At 46.9% G+C, this 17,310-nt stretch overlaps 1 protein-coding gene across 2 annotated transcripts in view; it reads left to right on the top strand.

Annotated features, from left to right (window-relative positions):
- Positions 1-17,310, top strand: part of LOC309661024 (protein kinase C zeta type-like) — a 36,694-nt gene that overhangs the window by 11,664 nt on the left and 7,720 nt on the right. The window contains exons 3-4 of one of the 2 annotated variants that reach the window (XM_082462227.1): positions 12,831-14,615; positions 16,192-17,306. In XM_082462227.1, coding sequence (XP_082318353.1) covers positions 14,282-14,615; positions 16,192-16,199 — 342 coding nt within the window. In that variant the 5' untranslated portion in view covers positions 12,831-14,281 and the 3' untranslated portion in view covers positions 16,200-17,306. Of the gene's footprint in view, positions 1-12,830; positions 14,616-16,191; positions 17,307-17,310 lie in introns of those variants that run through there. The other variant, XM_082462226.1, reaches the window with a different exon arrangement.

Genomic DNA, 17,310 nt, shown 5'->3' with positions numbered 1-17,310 from the left:
GGCAGCACAGCCAAAGAAAGAAAAAGGACATTATCTTCTCCTTCAACTCTTCTCATGAAGGTGGTTAACCCGAATCAAATTTTGCACAACCTTCCAGAAGATCATTGCCTAACAATAAAAGGAAAGGACGAAAGACTTTTAAAAATACAACTAACTTACATTCAAGCAATTCCACATAAAGTTACTGGATCTGAAGAGGCGATAAGGAACTAGAAAAATGGTGGAAAACATAAGTCAATCTAAAGTTACGATTTCCAAAAAACAGGAAACACTGGTTCTAGTTCCAACATATGGAGTCTAGAAACTCCGTTTGGAGGCTCTTCCTCTAGGACCAGAGCGTGGAGCAGCTTCAGGGCATGAGACTTGTGCAGTCACATAGGACCCCACACTTAGAAGGGCCCCACACTTGGTTTAATGTCCTGCTGTTGCCATCTTGAAAGTCTTAATCTTTGAACAAGGGAGCCCTGCATTTTCATTTTGCACAGGGCCCCACAAATTACACAGCTAGTCTAGTTTGCCTCTACTCATCAACCACAAGTTTGCAGAAAGAGAACCCCATGCACGTGGTGCACCCTGTCTCCCCGCCACAGTTGATTGCTCTATGGGTAAGACCCTGATCCAAACTGAACCCAGTTAGACTCCTTTCCTAAGAATTTGAAGTAGGAACTAATTGGCCTCCATAGTCTGATACATCTATTGACGAGAATAGATTTGTATTACAAGGCCGTTGGCTCCTAAACCATGGTAGTTGGCTGCAGATTGAATAATAAAGAAGAGGTTCAGAAACAAGTCAAAGATAATGCTCTCTGCATCCAACTTGTTTCCAGAACATGTTGCATTAAATTCCTCTCATTCTGTTAAATAGCCTTGGACCTTTATAAAAGACAACCTTTTTTTTTTTGGCCACATGGCATGTGGGATCTTAGTTCCCTGACCAGGGATCAAACCCACGTCCCCTGCATTGGAAGCACAGAGTCTTAACCACTGGGCCACCAGGAAAGTCCCAAAGACAACCCTTTTGCTTGTGCTATCCCAAAACATTTCTGTTGATTACAAGGGTCCTAACTAATTCCACTCCTTAACAACAGAGAATGTTCAAACCCCATTTGTGTTGGAAGGGGTTAGGGAAGGAAGTATCATTTCAAACTGAAAAGACTTACAAAACGATTTCTAAAACCAAACCCAGCCATTCAAAATCACTTTGATAAAGAAAATCCACAGTTGCTCCTCTTCAAAAACAGGAAAACATTGCATAAAGGAAAAAGCAACAAAGAAAAACCATATGAAAAGAACAGGTTGGTTTCTTCTCAATTCTCTGACTTTCCAATTCTAATTATTTTGATCATCTTTTGTGGACTGGATGCTAATATTCTTGATGAAGTTCAAATTAAAGCCCTTTAGGAACATTAGACAAAAACCTGATGGGATTTTCAATGCAGTTTTTTCCCTTACCCAGTTTTTTCTGTTTACCCTCTCTACCTGCTAGTCCAACAGGGCCTTTTTTTTTTTTTTAAGGAAAGTTAGATAACTTGTTAGAGAAGTCAGAGTTCAAGCTATGGGTGCTTCCAAAAAGAGAACAACTGTTCTGTTTGGCAATAAATCTTTATAGGAGGAAGAAGAAAAGTTTATTCCCCAATATCTCCACCCTCAGTGCTCTGTAAATGGAATCTGAAGTCCACCTCATGCCAGGCCAGAACCCAGTTTCTTTTTAAGTCAGAAGTGAATATCTTTATTAATTTTTAATACACTTTTTAAAAAGTGTATTAAAATTTTTTTAGGTGTTTTTAGGTTCTCAGCAATATTGAACAAAAGGTACAGGAATTTCCCACACATCCCCCTGCCCCCACACAGACATAGCCTCCTCCATTATCAACATCCCCACCAGAGCGGTACTTTTGTTACAATTGGTAAACATACAATGACACATCATTATCACTCAAAGTCCATAGTTTACCTTAGGGTTCACTCCTGTGTTGTATATTCTATGGATTTTGACAAATATATAATGCCATGTATCCATCATTATAGTATCAGAATAGCTTCATTGCTTTAAAAATCCTCTGTGCTCCATTCATCCTGCCCTTCCCCCAACCCCTGGCAAACACTGATCTTTGCACTGTCTCCACTGTTTTGCCTTTTCCAGAATGTCATAAAGTTGGAATCATACAGTGAGTAGTCTCTTCACGTTGGCTTCTTTTACCTAGTAATATGTGTTTAGGTTCCCTCCGTGTCTTTTCATGGCTTGATAGCTCATTTCATTTTAGCGCTAAATAGTATTCCATTGTTTGGATGTACCAGACAATGTTTATTTATCCACTCACCTACTAAAGGATGTCTTGGTTGCTTCCAAGTTTTGGCAATTGTCAATGAATCTTCTATAAACATCTGTGTGGAGGTTTTTGTGTGAACATAAGTTCTCAGTTCCTTTGGATAAATATCGAGGAGCATGATTACTGGTCTGTACCCTAAGAATATGTTTAGTTTTGTAAGAAACCACCAAACTGTCTTGCAAAGTGACTGGGACTGCACTGGGACTTCCCTGGTTGTCCAGTGGGTAAGACCTCATGCTCCCAATGTAGGGGGCCTGGGTTCAATCCCTGGTCGGGGAACTAGATTCCACATGCATGCTGCAACTAAGAAGTCCACATGCCGCAACCAAAGATCCCACATGCCGCAACGAAGATCTGGCACAGCCTAAATAAATAAATAATAAATATTTTTAAAAAAACAAAAAACAAGTGACTGTACCATTTTGCATTCCCACCAGCAATGGATAAGAGTTCCTGTTGCTTCATATCCTCATCAGCATTTGGTGTTGTCAATTTTCTGGTGTGTAGTGGTATCTCTTATTGTTTTAATTTGCATTTCCCTGATGACATATGATGTGGTGCATCTTTTCATATGCTTATCTGCCATCTGTATATCTTCTTTGGTGAGGTGTCTGTTCAGATCTTTTGCCCATTTTAAAAAATATTTATTTTTTATTTATTATTTTATTTTATTATTTATTTTGGCTGCACCTTGTCTTAGTTGCGGCACGCGGGATCTTCTTTTAGTTGCGGCACGCAGGCTTCTTAGTTGTGACATGCGGGATCTTTTTTTAGTTGTGGCATGCAGGCTTCTTAGTAGTGGCATGAGTGTGGGATCTAATTCCCTGACGAGGGATCGAACGTGGGCACCTGCATTGGGAGCAGAGTCTTACCCACTGGACCACCAGGGAAATCCCTTGCCCATTTTTTAATCAGGTTGAGTTTTAAGAGTTCTTTTCTCTTTTTCATGGATCATGGCTTTGGTGTTGTATCTAAAAGTCATCACCATACCCAAGGTCATCTAAATTTTCTCCTAGGAAAATGTTATATTCCAGGAATTTTATAATTTTGCATTTTACATTTAGTTTCTGTGATCCATTTTGAGTTAACTTTTGTGAAGGTATAAGGTCTGAGTCTAAATTCATTTTTTTGCATGTGGATGTCCAGCTGTTCCAGTACCATTTGTTGAAAGGACTATCTTTTCTCCATTGTATTGCCTTTGCTCCTTTTCGGAGATCAGTTGACAATATTCATGTGGGTCTATTTATCTATTCTTTCACTAATATTACACTGTCCTGATTAGTGTACATTTATAGTAAGTCTTGAAGTCAGGTAGTGTCAATCCTCTGACTTGGTTCTTTTCCTTCAGTATTGTGTTGGCTGTTCTGGGTCTTTTGCCTCTCCATATAAACTTTAGAATCAATTTGTCCATATCCACAAAATAACTTGCAGTTGATTGAATCCACAGATACAGAACCCGTGGATACAGAGGGTCGATTATGGGACTTGTGCAACCGAGGGTTTTTGTGCCCGTGGCAAGTCCTAGGACCAATACCCCATGGATACTGAAGGATGACTGCACATTAATTGATTTTCAAATGTTGAACCAGCCTTGAATATGTGGGATAAATCCCACTAAATCATGGTATAATTCTATAATTAATTAATTAATTAATTCTTTACAGACATTGTTGGTGCTAATATTTTGTTGACAATTTTTGCATCTATGTTCATGAGAAATATTGATCCGTTGTCTTCTTTTCTTGTAATGTCTTTGCCTGGTTTTGGTATTAGGGAAATGCCCTGGTAGAATAAGTTGGGAAGCAGTCCCTCTGCTTCTGTCTCCTGGAAAAGATTGTAGAAAAATGATATAATTTCTTCCTTAAATGTTTAGCAGAATTCACCAGTGAACCAGTATGAGCATGGTGCTTGCTATTTTGAAAGGTTATTAATTATTGATTCAATTTCTTTAATAGACACAGACCGATTCAGAGTATCTGTTTCTTCTTGTGTGAGCTTTGGCAAAGTGTGTATTTCAAGGAATTGGTCCATTTCATCAAGGTTATCAGATTTGTGGGCATAGAGTTGTTCATAATATTCCTTTATTATCCTTTTAATTTCTATGTGATCTGTAGTCACGTCCCCTCTTTCATTTCTGCTATTAGTAATTTGTGTCTTCTCTCTTCTTTTCTTAGTTAGCCTAGCTAGAAGCTTATCAATTTTACTGATCTTTTCAAAGAACCAGCTTTTGGTTTTGTTGATTTCCTGTTTTCAATGTAATTTATTTCTGATTCTATATTTTTATTATTTCTTTCCTTATGCTTACTTTGGATTTCATTTGCTCTTCTTTTTCTAGCTTCTTAAGGTGGCTTAGATGACTGGTTTTAGATCCTTTTTCTTTTCTGATATATACATTCAATGCTATGAATTTTCCTCTAAGCACTGCTGTACTAGTCAGGGTTCTCCAGAAAAACAGAACATATATTTTTAGAGAGATTTATTATAGGAATTGGCTCACGTGATTATGGAGACCAAGAAGTCCCACAGTCTTCCATCTGCAAGCTAGAGAACCAGGAAAGCTCGTGGTATAATTCAGCCAGAGTCCAAAGGCCTGAGGACCAGGTAGGGGCCATGGCATAAGCCCTGGTCTGAGCCTGAAGGCCTAAGAACCAGGAGTTCCAATGTCTGAGGGCAGGAGAAGATGGATATCCCAGCTTAAACAGAGAATGAATTCACTCTTCTTCTGCCTTTTTGTTCTATTCAGGCCCTCAGTAGATTGGATGATGCTCACCCACTTTGGGGAGGTCCATCTACTTTACTCAGTTCACCAATTCAAATGCTAATCTATTCCAGAAACACCCTCACAGACACAGCCAGAAATAGTGTTTCACCAGCTCTCTGGGCATCCCTTAACCCAGTCAAGTTGACATATTATAAAATTAACCATGACAGTTGCTTTGCTGTATCCCACAAATTTTGATAAATCATATTTTTTCAGTTCAAAATATTTTAAAATTTCCCTTGAGGTTTCTTCTTTGACCCATGTGTTATTTAGAAGTGTGTTGTTTAATCTCTAAGTATTTGAGGATTTTCCTGCTACCTTTCTGTTATTGATTCCTAGTTTAAGTCTATCATGGTCTAAGAGCAAGCATATGATTTCTATTCTTTTCAATATGTTAAGGTGTGTTTTATGGCGCAGAAAGTGGTCTATCTTGGCGAATGTTCCCTGTGAGCTTGAGAAGAATATGTATTCTGCTGTTGTTGGATGAAGTAGTCTACAGATGTCAATTATATCTAGTTGATTGATATGCTGTTGAGTTCAACGGTGTTCTTACTGATTTTCTGCCTGTTGGATCCGTTCATTTCTGGTAGAAGGGTGTTGAAGTCTCCAACTATAATAGCAGATTCATCTATTTCTCCTTGCAGTTCTATCTGGTTTTGCCTTGTGTATTTTTACACTCTGTTGTTGGGCAGATACACATTAAAGATTATTATGTCTTCTTGGAGAATTGACCCTATTGTCATTATGGAATGCCCCTCTTTATATTTGATAACTTCCTTTGCTCTGAAATCTGCTCATCTGAAATTAAAATAGCTACTCTTGCTTTCTTTGATTAGTATTAGCATGGTATATCTTTGTCTATCCACTTACTTTAAACTATATGTGTCTTTGTACTTAAAGTGGGTTTCTTGTAGACAACATATAGTTGGGTTTTTTTTTTTGATCCATTTTGACAATATCTGTCTTTTAATTGGTATATCTAGATCATTGATATTTAAGTGATTATGGGTATAGTTGGATTAGTATCTACCTAATTTGTTACAGTTTTCTATTGGTTGCCCTGTTCTTTGTTCCTATTTTTGTCTTCCACTCTTTTTCTGCCTTTTGTAGTTTTAAATGAACATTTTATATTATTCCATTTTCTTTCCTACACATGATCTTAGCCAAAAGGCCAAGAAGCGATTCCATTTTCTTTCCTTTTTTATCATATCAGTTATATTTCTTTAAAAAAAGTTCTTTTAGTGGGTTTCCTAGAGTTTGCAATATATGTTTATAAATAATCTAAGTCTACCTTCAAGTAACACTATACAGTTGACCTTTGAACAACATGGGTTTGGACTACACGGGTCCATTTATATGTGGATTTTTTCCAATAAATACATACTACAGTACTACATGATCCACAGTAGTTGAATCAATGGATGCAGATCTGCATACATATGGAAGGCAGACTGTAAAGTTATATGCAGATTTTCAACTGCATGGAGGATCAGCACCCCTAACCCTTGGCTCAGCTGTACTGCTTCATGGGTAATACAAGTACCTTATAATAGCAAAATAATCCTTATTCCTTCCTCTCATTCCTTATATCATTGCTGTCATTTATTTCAATTATACGTAAACATATAAATTATATATACATATATTTATACATACATAAGAATATATAGTTGAATAAATGATTGCTATTATTATTTTGAAGAAACTGTTATTGTGAGATCAATTAAAAATGAGATAAATAAAACTTTTTATTTAACTTCACTATTCCTTCTCTGGTGCTCTTTTTTTTTTCATACTATAAGTCTGAATGTCTGACCTATATCATTTTCCTTCTCTCTGAAGAACTTTTTTTTTAACATTTCTTGAAAGGCAGGTCTACTGGCAACAAATTCCCTCAATTTTTGTCTGATGAAGACATGATATACTGGGTAAAAGGAACTATGGTAAATAGGCCTTTAGTAGTGTGATGATGTGGTGTGGGGAGAGGAACTGTTCTGTAGTCCTGTGATTAGGTGTCAGTCTTTTAATGAGCCTGTGCCGCTGGACTGTGAAATTCGCATGTGCTTCTCAGTCCTCCCCTAGCCACCCCTTAGGTGGCACAGGATGGCTAGAGTGGGCTGGAGTTGGGTATTTCCCTTCCCCCAGGTTGGTTGGGCTCTAAAAAACAAACCCCAATAGTTTAAACTCTGGTAAAATAACTTCTCTTTAGGGCAAGCCTTGTTAAGAAGAACAGAATGTTCTGGCATAGCTCAAAATGGTTCCTTTTCCCCCTCCCCTGCTGGAAGCAAGAGGGGATTTTTCTTCAATATTTACTGTGAGAGATGGCCAAGCTACTGGAGGTAAAACTCATAAAAGTGTGGGGGTCCCCTAGGACTGGGTCCCCCTGGAGTTTCTAGCTCTCAGACTTGTCCACACTGAGCCTCCAGCAATTCGTCAGTTACAGTTCAGGTTTTCATACCCTGGCACTGGCTCCTGCAGGTTTCTGCTCTGTATTGGCCTATCTCTCTCTCCAATTTTAGGGGCAGTGGTTTGCTCTGTGACCTCACTTCTCTGATGGATCTGTTTATTTTTCAGTCTGTTCAGTGTTTTACTTGTTGTTAGGATGGAGTGGCAATTTCCAAGCTTCTTACAAACCAAAAGTCTTACAAACCAGACTGGAAACCAGAAGTCTTGAGTTCTTTGTCAAACTTGTTCCTTTCCCATCTCCCTCATCTCAGTAAATGGCACCATCAGGGACTCAGCTGCCCAAGCCAAAACCTAGGAATCATTCTCAATGCTCCCTTCCTCAGCACACCCATATCCAAATTACAAGCAAATTGTATTAACTCAATCTCCAAAATCTAACCTGAATCCATCTATTCTGCTCCGTCTCTGCTGTATCACTACAATTCTTCAGTACATCTCTCTGCTTCTTCTATGGCTCCTCTATGACCTATTGTCTACCCAGCAGGCAGTGACCTTTTCATAACATAAGTTAAATATATTATTCCTCTGCTCCAGTGTTTTCTCACTGCACTAATAATAAAATCTAAAATCCTTACCCTGGCCTTCACAGCCCATAAGCTGATCCTAACTTCTTTTCCTACCTCACCCTCAAACTCTCTCCCTTGCTTTCTGGGCTTCAGCCACCTTTACTCTCTTGTTTCATAAACATGCCAAGTTTGTTCCCATTTAGAGCTTTTGCTGCTCCTACTGCCTAGAACATCCAATCTCCCTTGCCCTCTCTGTAGCCCTCCAACTTTGTATAGTTCATTAAATTTTGTTATTCATTTTTCTGCTCAAATGTCACAGAGTTATTCCTCATAGAGTTATTTCCTTACCACCTAATTTAAAATGACACCTTTCATTTTATTGTCTTCCATCTTGTTTTCCATGCACTTGCCTCTTTCTGGTATTAACTTATTCTCTTGTGTTTTTGTGTGTTACTTTATATCAACTGCCATTGGAAAATAAGTTCTAAGACGGACTTTCTTTTTTAAAATATTTATTTATTTATTTACTTGGCTGTGCCAGGTCTTAGTTGCGGCACACAGGATCTTCGTTGCCGCTTGCGGAATCTTCATTGCGGCATGCCGAATCTTTTAGTTGCGGCATGCGGAATCTTTAGCTGTGGCACGTGGGATCTTTAGTTGTGGCATGTGGGGTCTTTAGTTGTGAGCTGCGAACTCTTAGTTGTGACATGTGGGATCTAGTTCCCCGACCAGGGATTGAACCCAGGCCCCCTGCACTGGGAGCGTGGAGTCTTAGCCACCAGACCACCAGGGAAGTCCCCAAGAGCAGGGGTCCCCAAACCCTGGGTCATGGACAAGGACTGGTCGGTGGCCTGTTAGGAACTGGGCCGCATAGCAGGAGGTCAGTGGCAGGCAAGCGAGCAAAGCTTCACCTGCCACTCCCTATCGCTCGCCATCGCTCGCATTACCGCCTGAACCATCCCCCAGCCCCGTCCATGGAAAAATTGTCTTCCACGAAACCCGTCCCTGGTGCCAAAAAGTTTGGGGACTGCTGCCCAAGAGGGACTTTCTTGTTCTCCATTGTATCCCCAGCATCAAGAACAGGGCCTGGAATGTAGTAGTAACTCACTAATATGGGAGAAAAGAAGAAGGAAGGAAGGTAGGAAGGAAAGAAGGGAGGGATGGTTCAGGGGGATGGGCGTGGGATGGAGAGAGGGAAAGAGAGGGAAAGGGAGGGGGAAGGGAGGAGAGGTCACATTAAGACTTCAACTGTGAAGATGCTATAGAAACCTGGAAATCTGTTAATAAGATGATGTTAAGAAAACAAAAGCCACAAGACATAAATAAAATAAATGGAAAAGAATCCAAATTACAGATGAGCCCAATGTGGGCACCAATACTGAAAGGTACCACAGATACACTTTTGAACAAAGCTTCTAGCCTTCAGTGTCCCAACCAATGTCCAGCTCAGTATCCAGCCTTGAGATGCCTCTTCACCTTCTCACCATTGTCTTTGAGCTGCTGTAGCTGCTTTAGCCTGCAGGCCTTTTCCAGCTGTTTCTACAGCTACAGCTCCCCTTCGGTTACCTCGAAGTGAGAAGATTTGCTCCAGGGTCTCCACTCAGGATTGATGGGGCAACAGGATGTCTGTTTACACACCTCCCCCTCCATTCTGCCCTCGGCTCCCTCCTCCCTTCTCTTCTGCTGCCCTCAATGGCTTCCTCCAGCCCTGCTCACCTTTTTCAGATGTTCGTGTTCTCTGTGAAGCAGACATCAGATGGGGGGGAAGGGGAGAGCTGAGGAGGAGGCTCCTTTTCTCCCTCACGGGGACTTCTCTTTAGCCCGAAGAACTCACTGATAGCCCCAGCCTGCAGAATGAGGGACAGAGGCTTCCGCAGGAAGCCTGCCATCCCTCAACAGGTATAGTCCTCAAATCTACCTGAATGGGGCCTGACAAAGATTCTTTGCTTGACCAAACATTAGTCAGGCTCCTGAACCTTCTCCTAGGGCCATCTGTGCACTTCCTTGTAAAATCTAGTTTTAGCAAGAACCCTGCTAAGTTAGTTTAACTAGAATCCCCGACCTCGATATCTGTTCACCCTCGATATCTGATCAGTTTCCTCATCCTCCCCCATCCCCCAGGTGATGTCTGATCACCCTGGCCTTGTCTTCAGCAGGAATCCTGTTAGGTCAGCTTAGCCAGAATTCCTATTACCCCCTTGTTTCCTGTTAGTAATTTTCCATCCACTGACCCCCACTTAGCTCCTTGGCTGTAAATTCCCACTTGCCCATGCTGTATTTGGAGTTGAGCCTAATCTCTCTCCCCTGCTGTAAGAATCCCACTGCAGTGGTCCCTATGCCTATCACGATGGTCCAGGATAAAGTCTTGAACAAATGTCATTGAATAGTTTTTTCTTTAATAGGCCCACCATCATCACAGCGGCTTCTGCTCCTTGGAGCCAATCCCGCCTTGACTGTAGTCATCGAAATGCGCAGATTTTCAATCTATACCACCCTTCCTTCTCCTCCTTGTCATTTTTCTTCTCCTTCTACTTTGGCTTCTTAAGGATCAGTTGAAGCAGAAGGAGTGAGAGAAGAGAACAGAGGGAAAAGAGTGAAGAAAGAAAAGATGAGGAGGGTAAAAAAGTGAGCAGGGCCGGCAACAGGCTCGCTTGATCTCTCTCCTGCTTTATCTTTCTCTCTCTATATATAAATATATTACACACACACACACACACACACACACACACACACAAACAACTCTTCACATATTATATCACCAGTCCTCACAACCTCACAATAACTCTGCAAAACATAGCCACTGACATCACTATTTTCACATGAGGTGCTGAGGTTTTAAGAAGAAAAATGACCTGCGCCTGACACGTAGCCTGGCTAAGGGGCAGAGTCTGAATTTGAATTCAGCTGTGTCTGACCCCAAGGCGATGCTCTTCCTATAAATTAGAGACTAATAAGGGCTGCAGTTTACTCCACTGTGCCCCAAGCACTGTGGCGAACACTAGACCTCTTTCAGCTGAATCAGCACTTCACCCCAAGGAGATGGGTGTATTCTCCCAATTCTAGAATGTGGGTGGGCAGCCGGGGGCTCCTCACCAGGAACTGCACATTTCCTGAACACTAAGATACTTAAGGACAAGCTGGGGCACGTGGGCCACTAGGCCTGAGTGCAGCCCTCTTGCTCGAGCTCCTTGTTGTGTGTGGCCAGGGAGGGATAAGACACAGGGATGAGCATCTCTCAGAAAGCCTCCACCTTACTGTCCCACTGAGCCTGCTGAGAATGAGCGGCTTGAGCGCCCTGCTAGACACCACACCTTCCCTGCCCATCTGCCTACTCCTGCCCATGCTCTGTCACCCATGCTCTCGTCCTCCCACCGTGTTGGCAGTCTGCCCTTTCTGCCTACCAGGTTCACAGTCTAGGGAAGGGAAAGAGGTAATGACCACTCAGACTCACCACTTAATCACAGCAGGACACCAGTCACTCTCCCTCCCCCCACCTTGTCCTTGAGCATGAGGATCAGGGGCTCCTGTTTTCAAAGGACACAATGGTAGGTCCCACGGCCAGGCCCTGCAAGTCTGGACATAGTACAGGTTCAAGAGGGAGAGAAGGAAAGGCAGTCACGGGCTTGACCTGTAGGTTCACATCTACCCCGATCTCTTTCCCCTCCAGGGTTCCAGCATCAGGGAAAGCATCCACCTAACCTCTGCCACATTTTTCCTCTATCCAAATGCTGCCATGAAAACCTTTGTCCCTCTCGTCCAGTGGCTTGGCCCATGGAACAGGCCTATGACTTACAGATTCTTCTGCATTACTCAGAAACATCTGTTAGGACCACACACACCAGAGACAGCACACAGAGCTCTCCTGAACACAAGCTCTCCTGAATACAAGCTCAAGAATTCCAGGACCTGCAGCCAACAGCTGACAATTGAAAGCCACGAATGGCACAAATCTTCCACCTCCTTGGGCCAGCCTGACCTTCTGAGATTGTCTCCAACCTCACTCAGCTCACCAGGCCCACCAAAGACAGATACCTTCTCTAGCTGCCCAAAGCCCTCATTCTCTGCCAGGCCCTTCTCTTCCTGCTGCAGTTGGCTCTTCTGGATCCAGCTTGCAGTATTGTCCAGCCAAAGGTTCTCCTCCCCTGTGTCTGGGGAGGGAAAAGTTACCCCTCAGGGAAACCCTGGCCCAGCTGGTGCCCCATCCCCCAACCCTCACTTTGTGAGCACTTGGTAACATCCTCAGGCTGCCTCTCCCCTTACCTGCCCTGGCCGGCCTCCCTCACCTTAGCTTCTGGTTCAGCAAGCTGTTCTTCTTGAGCTATTCTCACATCCTAGCATCCCAGGCCCATGGGATTGATGACATCAGCTGTCACAGACTCCTTTCTAGTGCCTGACATTGGATGGGGGTTCCATACATGAGGCTATGCCAGATCCCATGGCTGGAAGAGATGAAGGAGCCCATCTGCCAGCCTCCTTTCAGCTCAGAGGGCCAAAGGGAATAATTAAAAAAGCAAAACTGGCCTGGGGATAAGGGACATGGGTGTTAGTCTTGTCCTGGCCTCTAACTAGCTGTGTGGCCACCTTTCCTCTCTGGATCACAGTGTCCTCTGCTGAAAGAGAGGGGCTTAAACAGGGTGCTTTAAAAAGTCTTTCCAACTCCAAGTCTGTCTCTAAAAGCCTGAGCTGCTGCCCAGGGATCACCTCTCTTAGGAAAGAAAAGAGGAAACAGCACAGATCTTTTTCCCAGCTTCTCATTCCACTTTCTAGGTCTTCATGGTGCTAAATGATGAAGCATGTCCAGAATTGGTTCTGGCACCAGAAGCTGAAGGAGAAAAAAGTGTGTAACTCTCTGCTGAAGAACGCAGGCTCCAAGGTCTGCCAGCTCCGGCTCCAGCCTTGGGGCCAAGGACATGGGCTGTGCCCTCTCCTGAGTACTGTGTGACATTTAAAGTGGCAGAGACCATGGACTTCTGCCCTGCAGCCTCAAGGTAGGACAGTTTTGTAGTATTCTTAAAGGTCCACAGCTCCCCATGGAACGGCCCAGGCCTCCTTTGCAGCTTCATTGCACTTCAGATTTCTCCTCTGCTTGTTCTCGCTTCCTTTGTGTCTCTAAGGTGTTGATCCTAAGTGGTCTAGAGATCTCCCCAATAACTTCCTGCATATAAATATCGATCTCAGAGTCTGTTTCTCAGGGAACTAGACCTATAGGAACATAACTCATGGCCTACAGGGTCCTTCATGATCTGGTCCCTGCCAGTCTTTCTAGTCTGATTTCTCTCCAGTGGCCCCTTGCACTCTATTCTGCAGCCTCACTCAACTTGAGCATCACTCAAACACCAAGTTCTCTCTTGCTCTGTGCAAATTTGTGTGTGATGGTTTCATATAATTCATTCAACAAATATTCATTATGCTACTGTATCAATCATGATGCTATCAGAAAAGAGATGGCATACTCAAAAGGAGGAACTGAAGGAAGTTTAATGAAGGGACTATTTAAAAGATGTAAGCAGGGTTATGGGAAATCAGCAAAGCATCCTAAGACTAATAGCAGTGGGAAGCTCCTAGGCTTGATGGGGTAAAGGGAAGAGTGGTTAGTGGAAGCTACACTGCCAGAGCTGTAGCTACAGGCAAGACCCATCCGACAGGAGCTGTGACCTTCAGGAAGCAGGCAGCCACTGCCAATCCAGCCCAGCTGGAAGCGAGCTCGGGTGAAAAATACCCCACTCTCTCTCCCGCCACCCTCCAAACTCCCACTGGTATAGCTGAACCCAGCTGGAAACCCCAGAAGAAATGATGTGGTCCACAGAGCTGGGTGGAGAGGTAAAAGAGTAGATTTGGAGGGGCAAGGAGAAATCATTCAGCATAATCCCTGTTGTGTGCCAGACACTGAACAACACAGAATAGCAGTGCCCTCGTCTTGTTTACAGTCTCAAAGGGGAAAATGGACTTCCATCAATGAATCATTAAAAAGTAATGAAAATACTGATTATTTTCATGTTCACATAAAACTCTTATTTAAAATTCACCATGAGGCCCCGCCCCGCCTGCCGCCAAGTTCCGCGGAGTTGGCCGGACCCGTGCTCCTCGGTCCCCGCGCCGCGCGCTCCCTGCCGCGTTCCGCCGTCTACCCAACCTGCGCCCCGGCCCGGCCGCTGGGGCCCCGCGCCATGGCCCGAGCGTCCGGGGTGCGGCGCTGACGGCGGCCGGCGGAGCGCGCCATGCCCAGCAGGACCGGCCGCAAGATGGCCGGGGGCGGAGGCCGTGGCCGCCTGAAGGCACACTACAGCGGGGACATTCTGATCACCAGCCTGGACTCCGCCACCACCTTTGACAAGCTCTGTGAGGAGGTGCGGGAGATGTGCCACCTCCACCAGGACCACCCGCTCACCCTCAAGTGGGTGGACAGTGAAGGTGACCCCTGCACTGTGTCCTCCCAGATGGAGCTGGAGGAGCCCTTCCGCCTGTCCTGTCAGCGCAAGGACGAAGGGCTCATCCTTCACGTTTTCCCCAGCATCCCCGAGGAGCCAGGCATGCCCTGTCCGGGAGAAGACAGTGAGTACCGCCTCCCCCATGACGTGTGTCACGGTGATGGGGTGACGTGTCTGCTCTGCAAGGCGGGGAGGATGGAGCTCGGCGGCCCGAGGCTCAGGTGCTCCTCGCGAAGAGTCTGAAAGCAGAGTGGGCAGCTGGCGTGGCCTCGTGTGGGGTTTTCACTGGCGTCCTCGCCCTTGGCTAGGGGTGCATCCGCCATCCGACAGGGCACCGGCTCGGTCAGGGGTGCCATGAGGTAAAGCCCCGGAGAAGCCCTGATGTCCCCCGGCGGGAAGGGCCCTGGCTGGGATGGCTGGACACTGCTCCCGTGTGTCTGTCCCAGCTGCGGCCACCCCCAGACCTGGTCATCGGCCCCTCCCAGTCCATACTGGGCCCCCCAGGGAGGCATCCGTTCCTCCTCCACGGCAGGTCTGTTGGTTGAAGATAGAGTCCCAGGGGCTGTGGGTCAGAGGAGAGCTTCTGACCACGCCCCGGAGGCCCCCAACCCTGAACAGTGTGCCCTGCCTCGTCTTTCAGGGCAGGGCCCCCACTGGATGGGGCATAGAGAAACTTTACACCAATCACCAGACCCTCCTTGGGACCTGGCCTGGTGCTGAGGGGCTCTGGACCACGGTGGCCTCTTGTTCAGTTAGGGGGACTTGGCTCAGCCTCCTGCCAGCAGGGGTCCCAGGGTGGGCTCCGGATCAGGTCCCTGGGCCCGGCCTCTGGGTGCCAGCAGCGTCCTGTGTGGGGTGGGAGCAGATGTGAGCAGAGGCCAGACTCAGTCTGTGGTCTGTCAGACCCAGTGAAGCTGTTCAGTGGGCACTTGGGTGCGTGAGTCTTGCATTTCGGGGAGCAGTCGGGGCTGAAGAGAGATTTGGGAGCCCTTGTGGCCAGTGATGAGGGCCAGGCCCTGGGGTCTCCCAAAGAGAACAGGGGACCCTGGAGGAGCAGTCAGCAAGGCCATGGAGACATCCCGATCGTGGATTCCTGGCGGGAGTGGAGCAGGCAGTCTGAAGAGGCCAGAGCAGCCCAGGGGCTGGCGGGAGGTGCTGCCCCAGCAGGTGGATGTGGGGGCGGACGTGAGGGGCAGGTTTGGGAAGACTGGGGGGAGACTGAGGAGTCCCAGTGCGTCCTGGCTGGGAGGCAGATGTCCGATGGTGGTAGATAAAGCTAGAGGTGGGGGGCGAACCTGGAGCTTCTGAGGCCTGGAAGCCGCCCTGAGAAGGTGGGTGGGGGGAGTCAGTCCCACGGGTAAGACTTTCTGGCCGCCGCCCGCCCCGTCCAGGACAGCAGGCTCCTGTGCGCATATGCGGTTTCGCTGCGAGCGGCCTTTGGACCTGCCAGGATGTGGGTCAAGGCAGGACATTGAGGGGGTGGGGAGTGCGGCCAGCTGGGAGCAGACCCCATGAGCAGAAGCCCACCCGCAGGAGCCCCAGGTGGCCAGAGAGGAGCTCGTCGGTGGGGGGCTCGGAGGCGGGTGGGCCTCCCAGGGGTCCTCATCCCCGCGGGGTGCCCCTCCCCGTGACCCCCCGCCCCGGGGTACCCACGTCTCACGGAAGGGGCACACTTTTGATAGTTCACGTTGTCTTTTCAGACACATAAAAGGATAAAATAAGGTAGACCTTCCTGCTGGAAGGAGGGTCCCCTCCACTGTGCTCTGTACCAGGCGTCCCCCAGCTCGTTCCTGTGCTCCCTTGATGGCTCTCAACCACAGTGACAGGCTGTCTCTCTGCCCAGAGCCGTCGCCAGCAGCCCGTGCTGGCCCGCGGCGCGGGGGTCGCCCAAGCATCTCTGCATCTCGGTCTCCGGCTGCCCGACCATCAGCTCAGGCCAGGGCCCTGGCAGTGCCGTCCCGAGGGGCTTGGGCCTGCCCGTTCTGTCCCCGACTCGGTGCCCTCCTGGCTTCATCCCCGCGTGGACGCCGCCCTGTCTGGGGCCTCATGTAGGGGATGGTGATGGGGGTCGGCACAGCCGATGTGGTGCCCTCCTGGGGTCGTGGGGGTCACGGGGTCTCTGCCGGAGGGTGACGTGGGGTGACGCGTGGGCAGGGGCTGCATCACCGCGGCGGAATGCGGAGAATGTGGGGCCATCCCCACTCGCAAGCAGGTCCTTGAGATGCTCACCAGGGGCGGCTCCGAGCTCCGGGCCACTCGCTTTTGTTGGAACATTCAGCAGCCTCTCGGCGGCCGGTGGGGGTTGGGGTGGACGGAGGGTGGGGGTGGCATCCCCTCCCGGGCTGTGCTCGTCTGGCTCAATCGTGACGATGACCTTGGCCAGTTAGGACGGCCCTGCGCTGGTCCCCCAATGGCCCGGGTGCAGGCGTGATCCTGGCACCCGCGTGGGCGTTGGTGTTCACTGCCAAGGCCGGGCGAGTGAGAAGGGTCAGGCTGGTGGGACAAATGGCACCCTTGACCCGGGTCAGGACCGCATGCAGATGCTGGCGGGTCTGACGGGCGGTAGCCAGACAGGGACACACGGCAGAGATGCAGCCTCGACATCATGCCTGGGCATGTCCGGCCGGGCCTGTGGTCGTGGCAGCAAAGCCCCTTCCAGCACCTTCTGTGCAGGTTGTCAGCCTGAATTTAATCGGTTCTATAGGGTTTTTTTTTAAATGGTGTAAAGTACACCTAACATAAAATGTGCTATTTTAACCACTTTAAACTGAACAATTCAGTGGCATTTAGTAGGTTCACCACCTCTGCCGTTTCTGAAA

Source organism: Balaenoptera physalus, assembly GCF_965194825.1.
Source record: "Balaenoptera physalus genome assembly, chromosome: 1".
Lineage (NCBI taxonomy): Eukaryota > Metazoa > Chordata > Mammalia > Artiodactyla > Balaenopteridae > Balaenoptera > Balaenoptera physalus.
The sequence above is the reverse complement of the archived record's forward strand: the minus strand, read 5'-3'. Positions and strand labels throughout refer to the sequence as shown.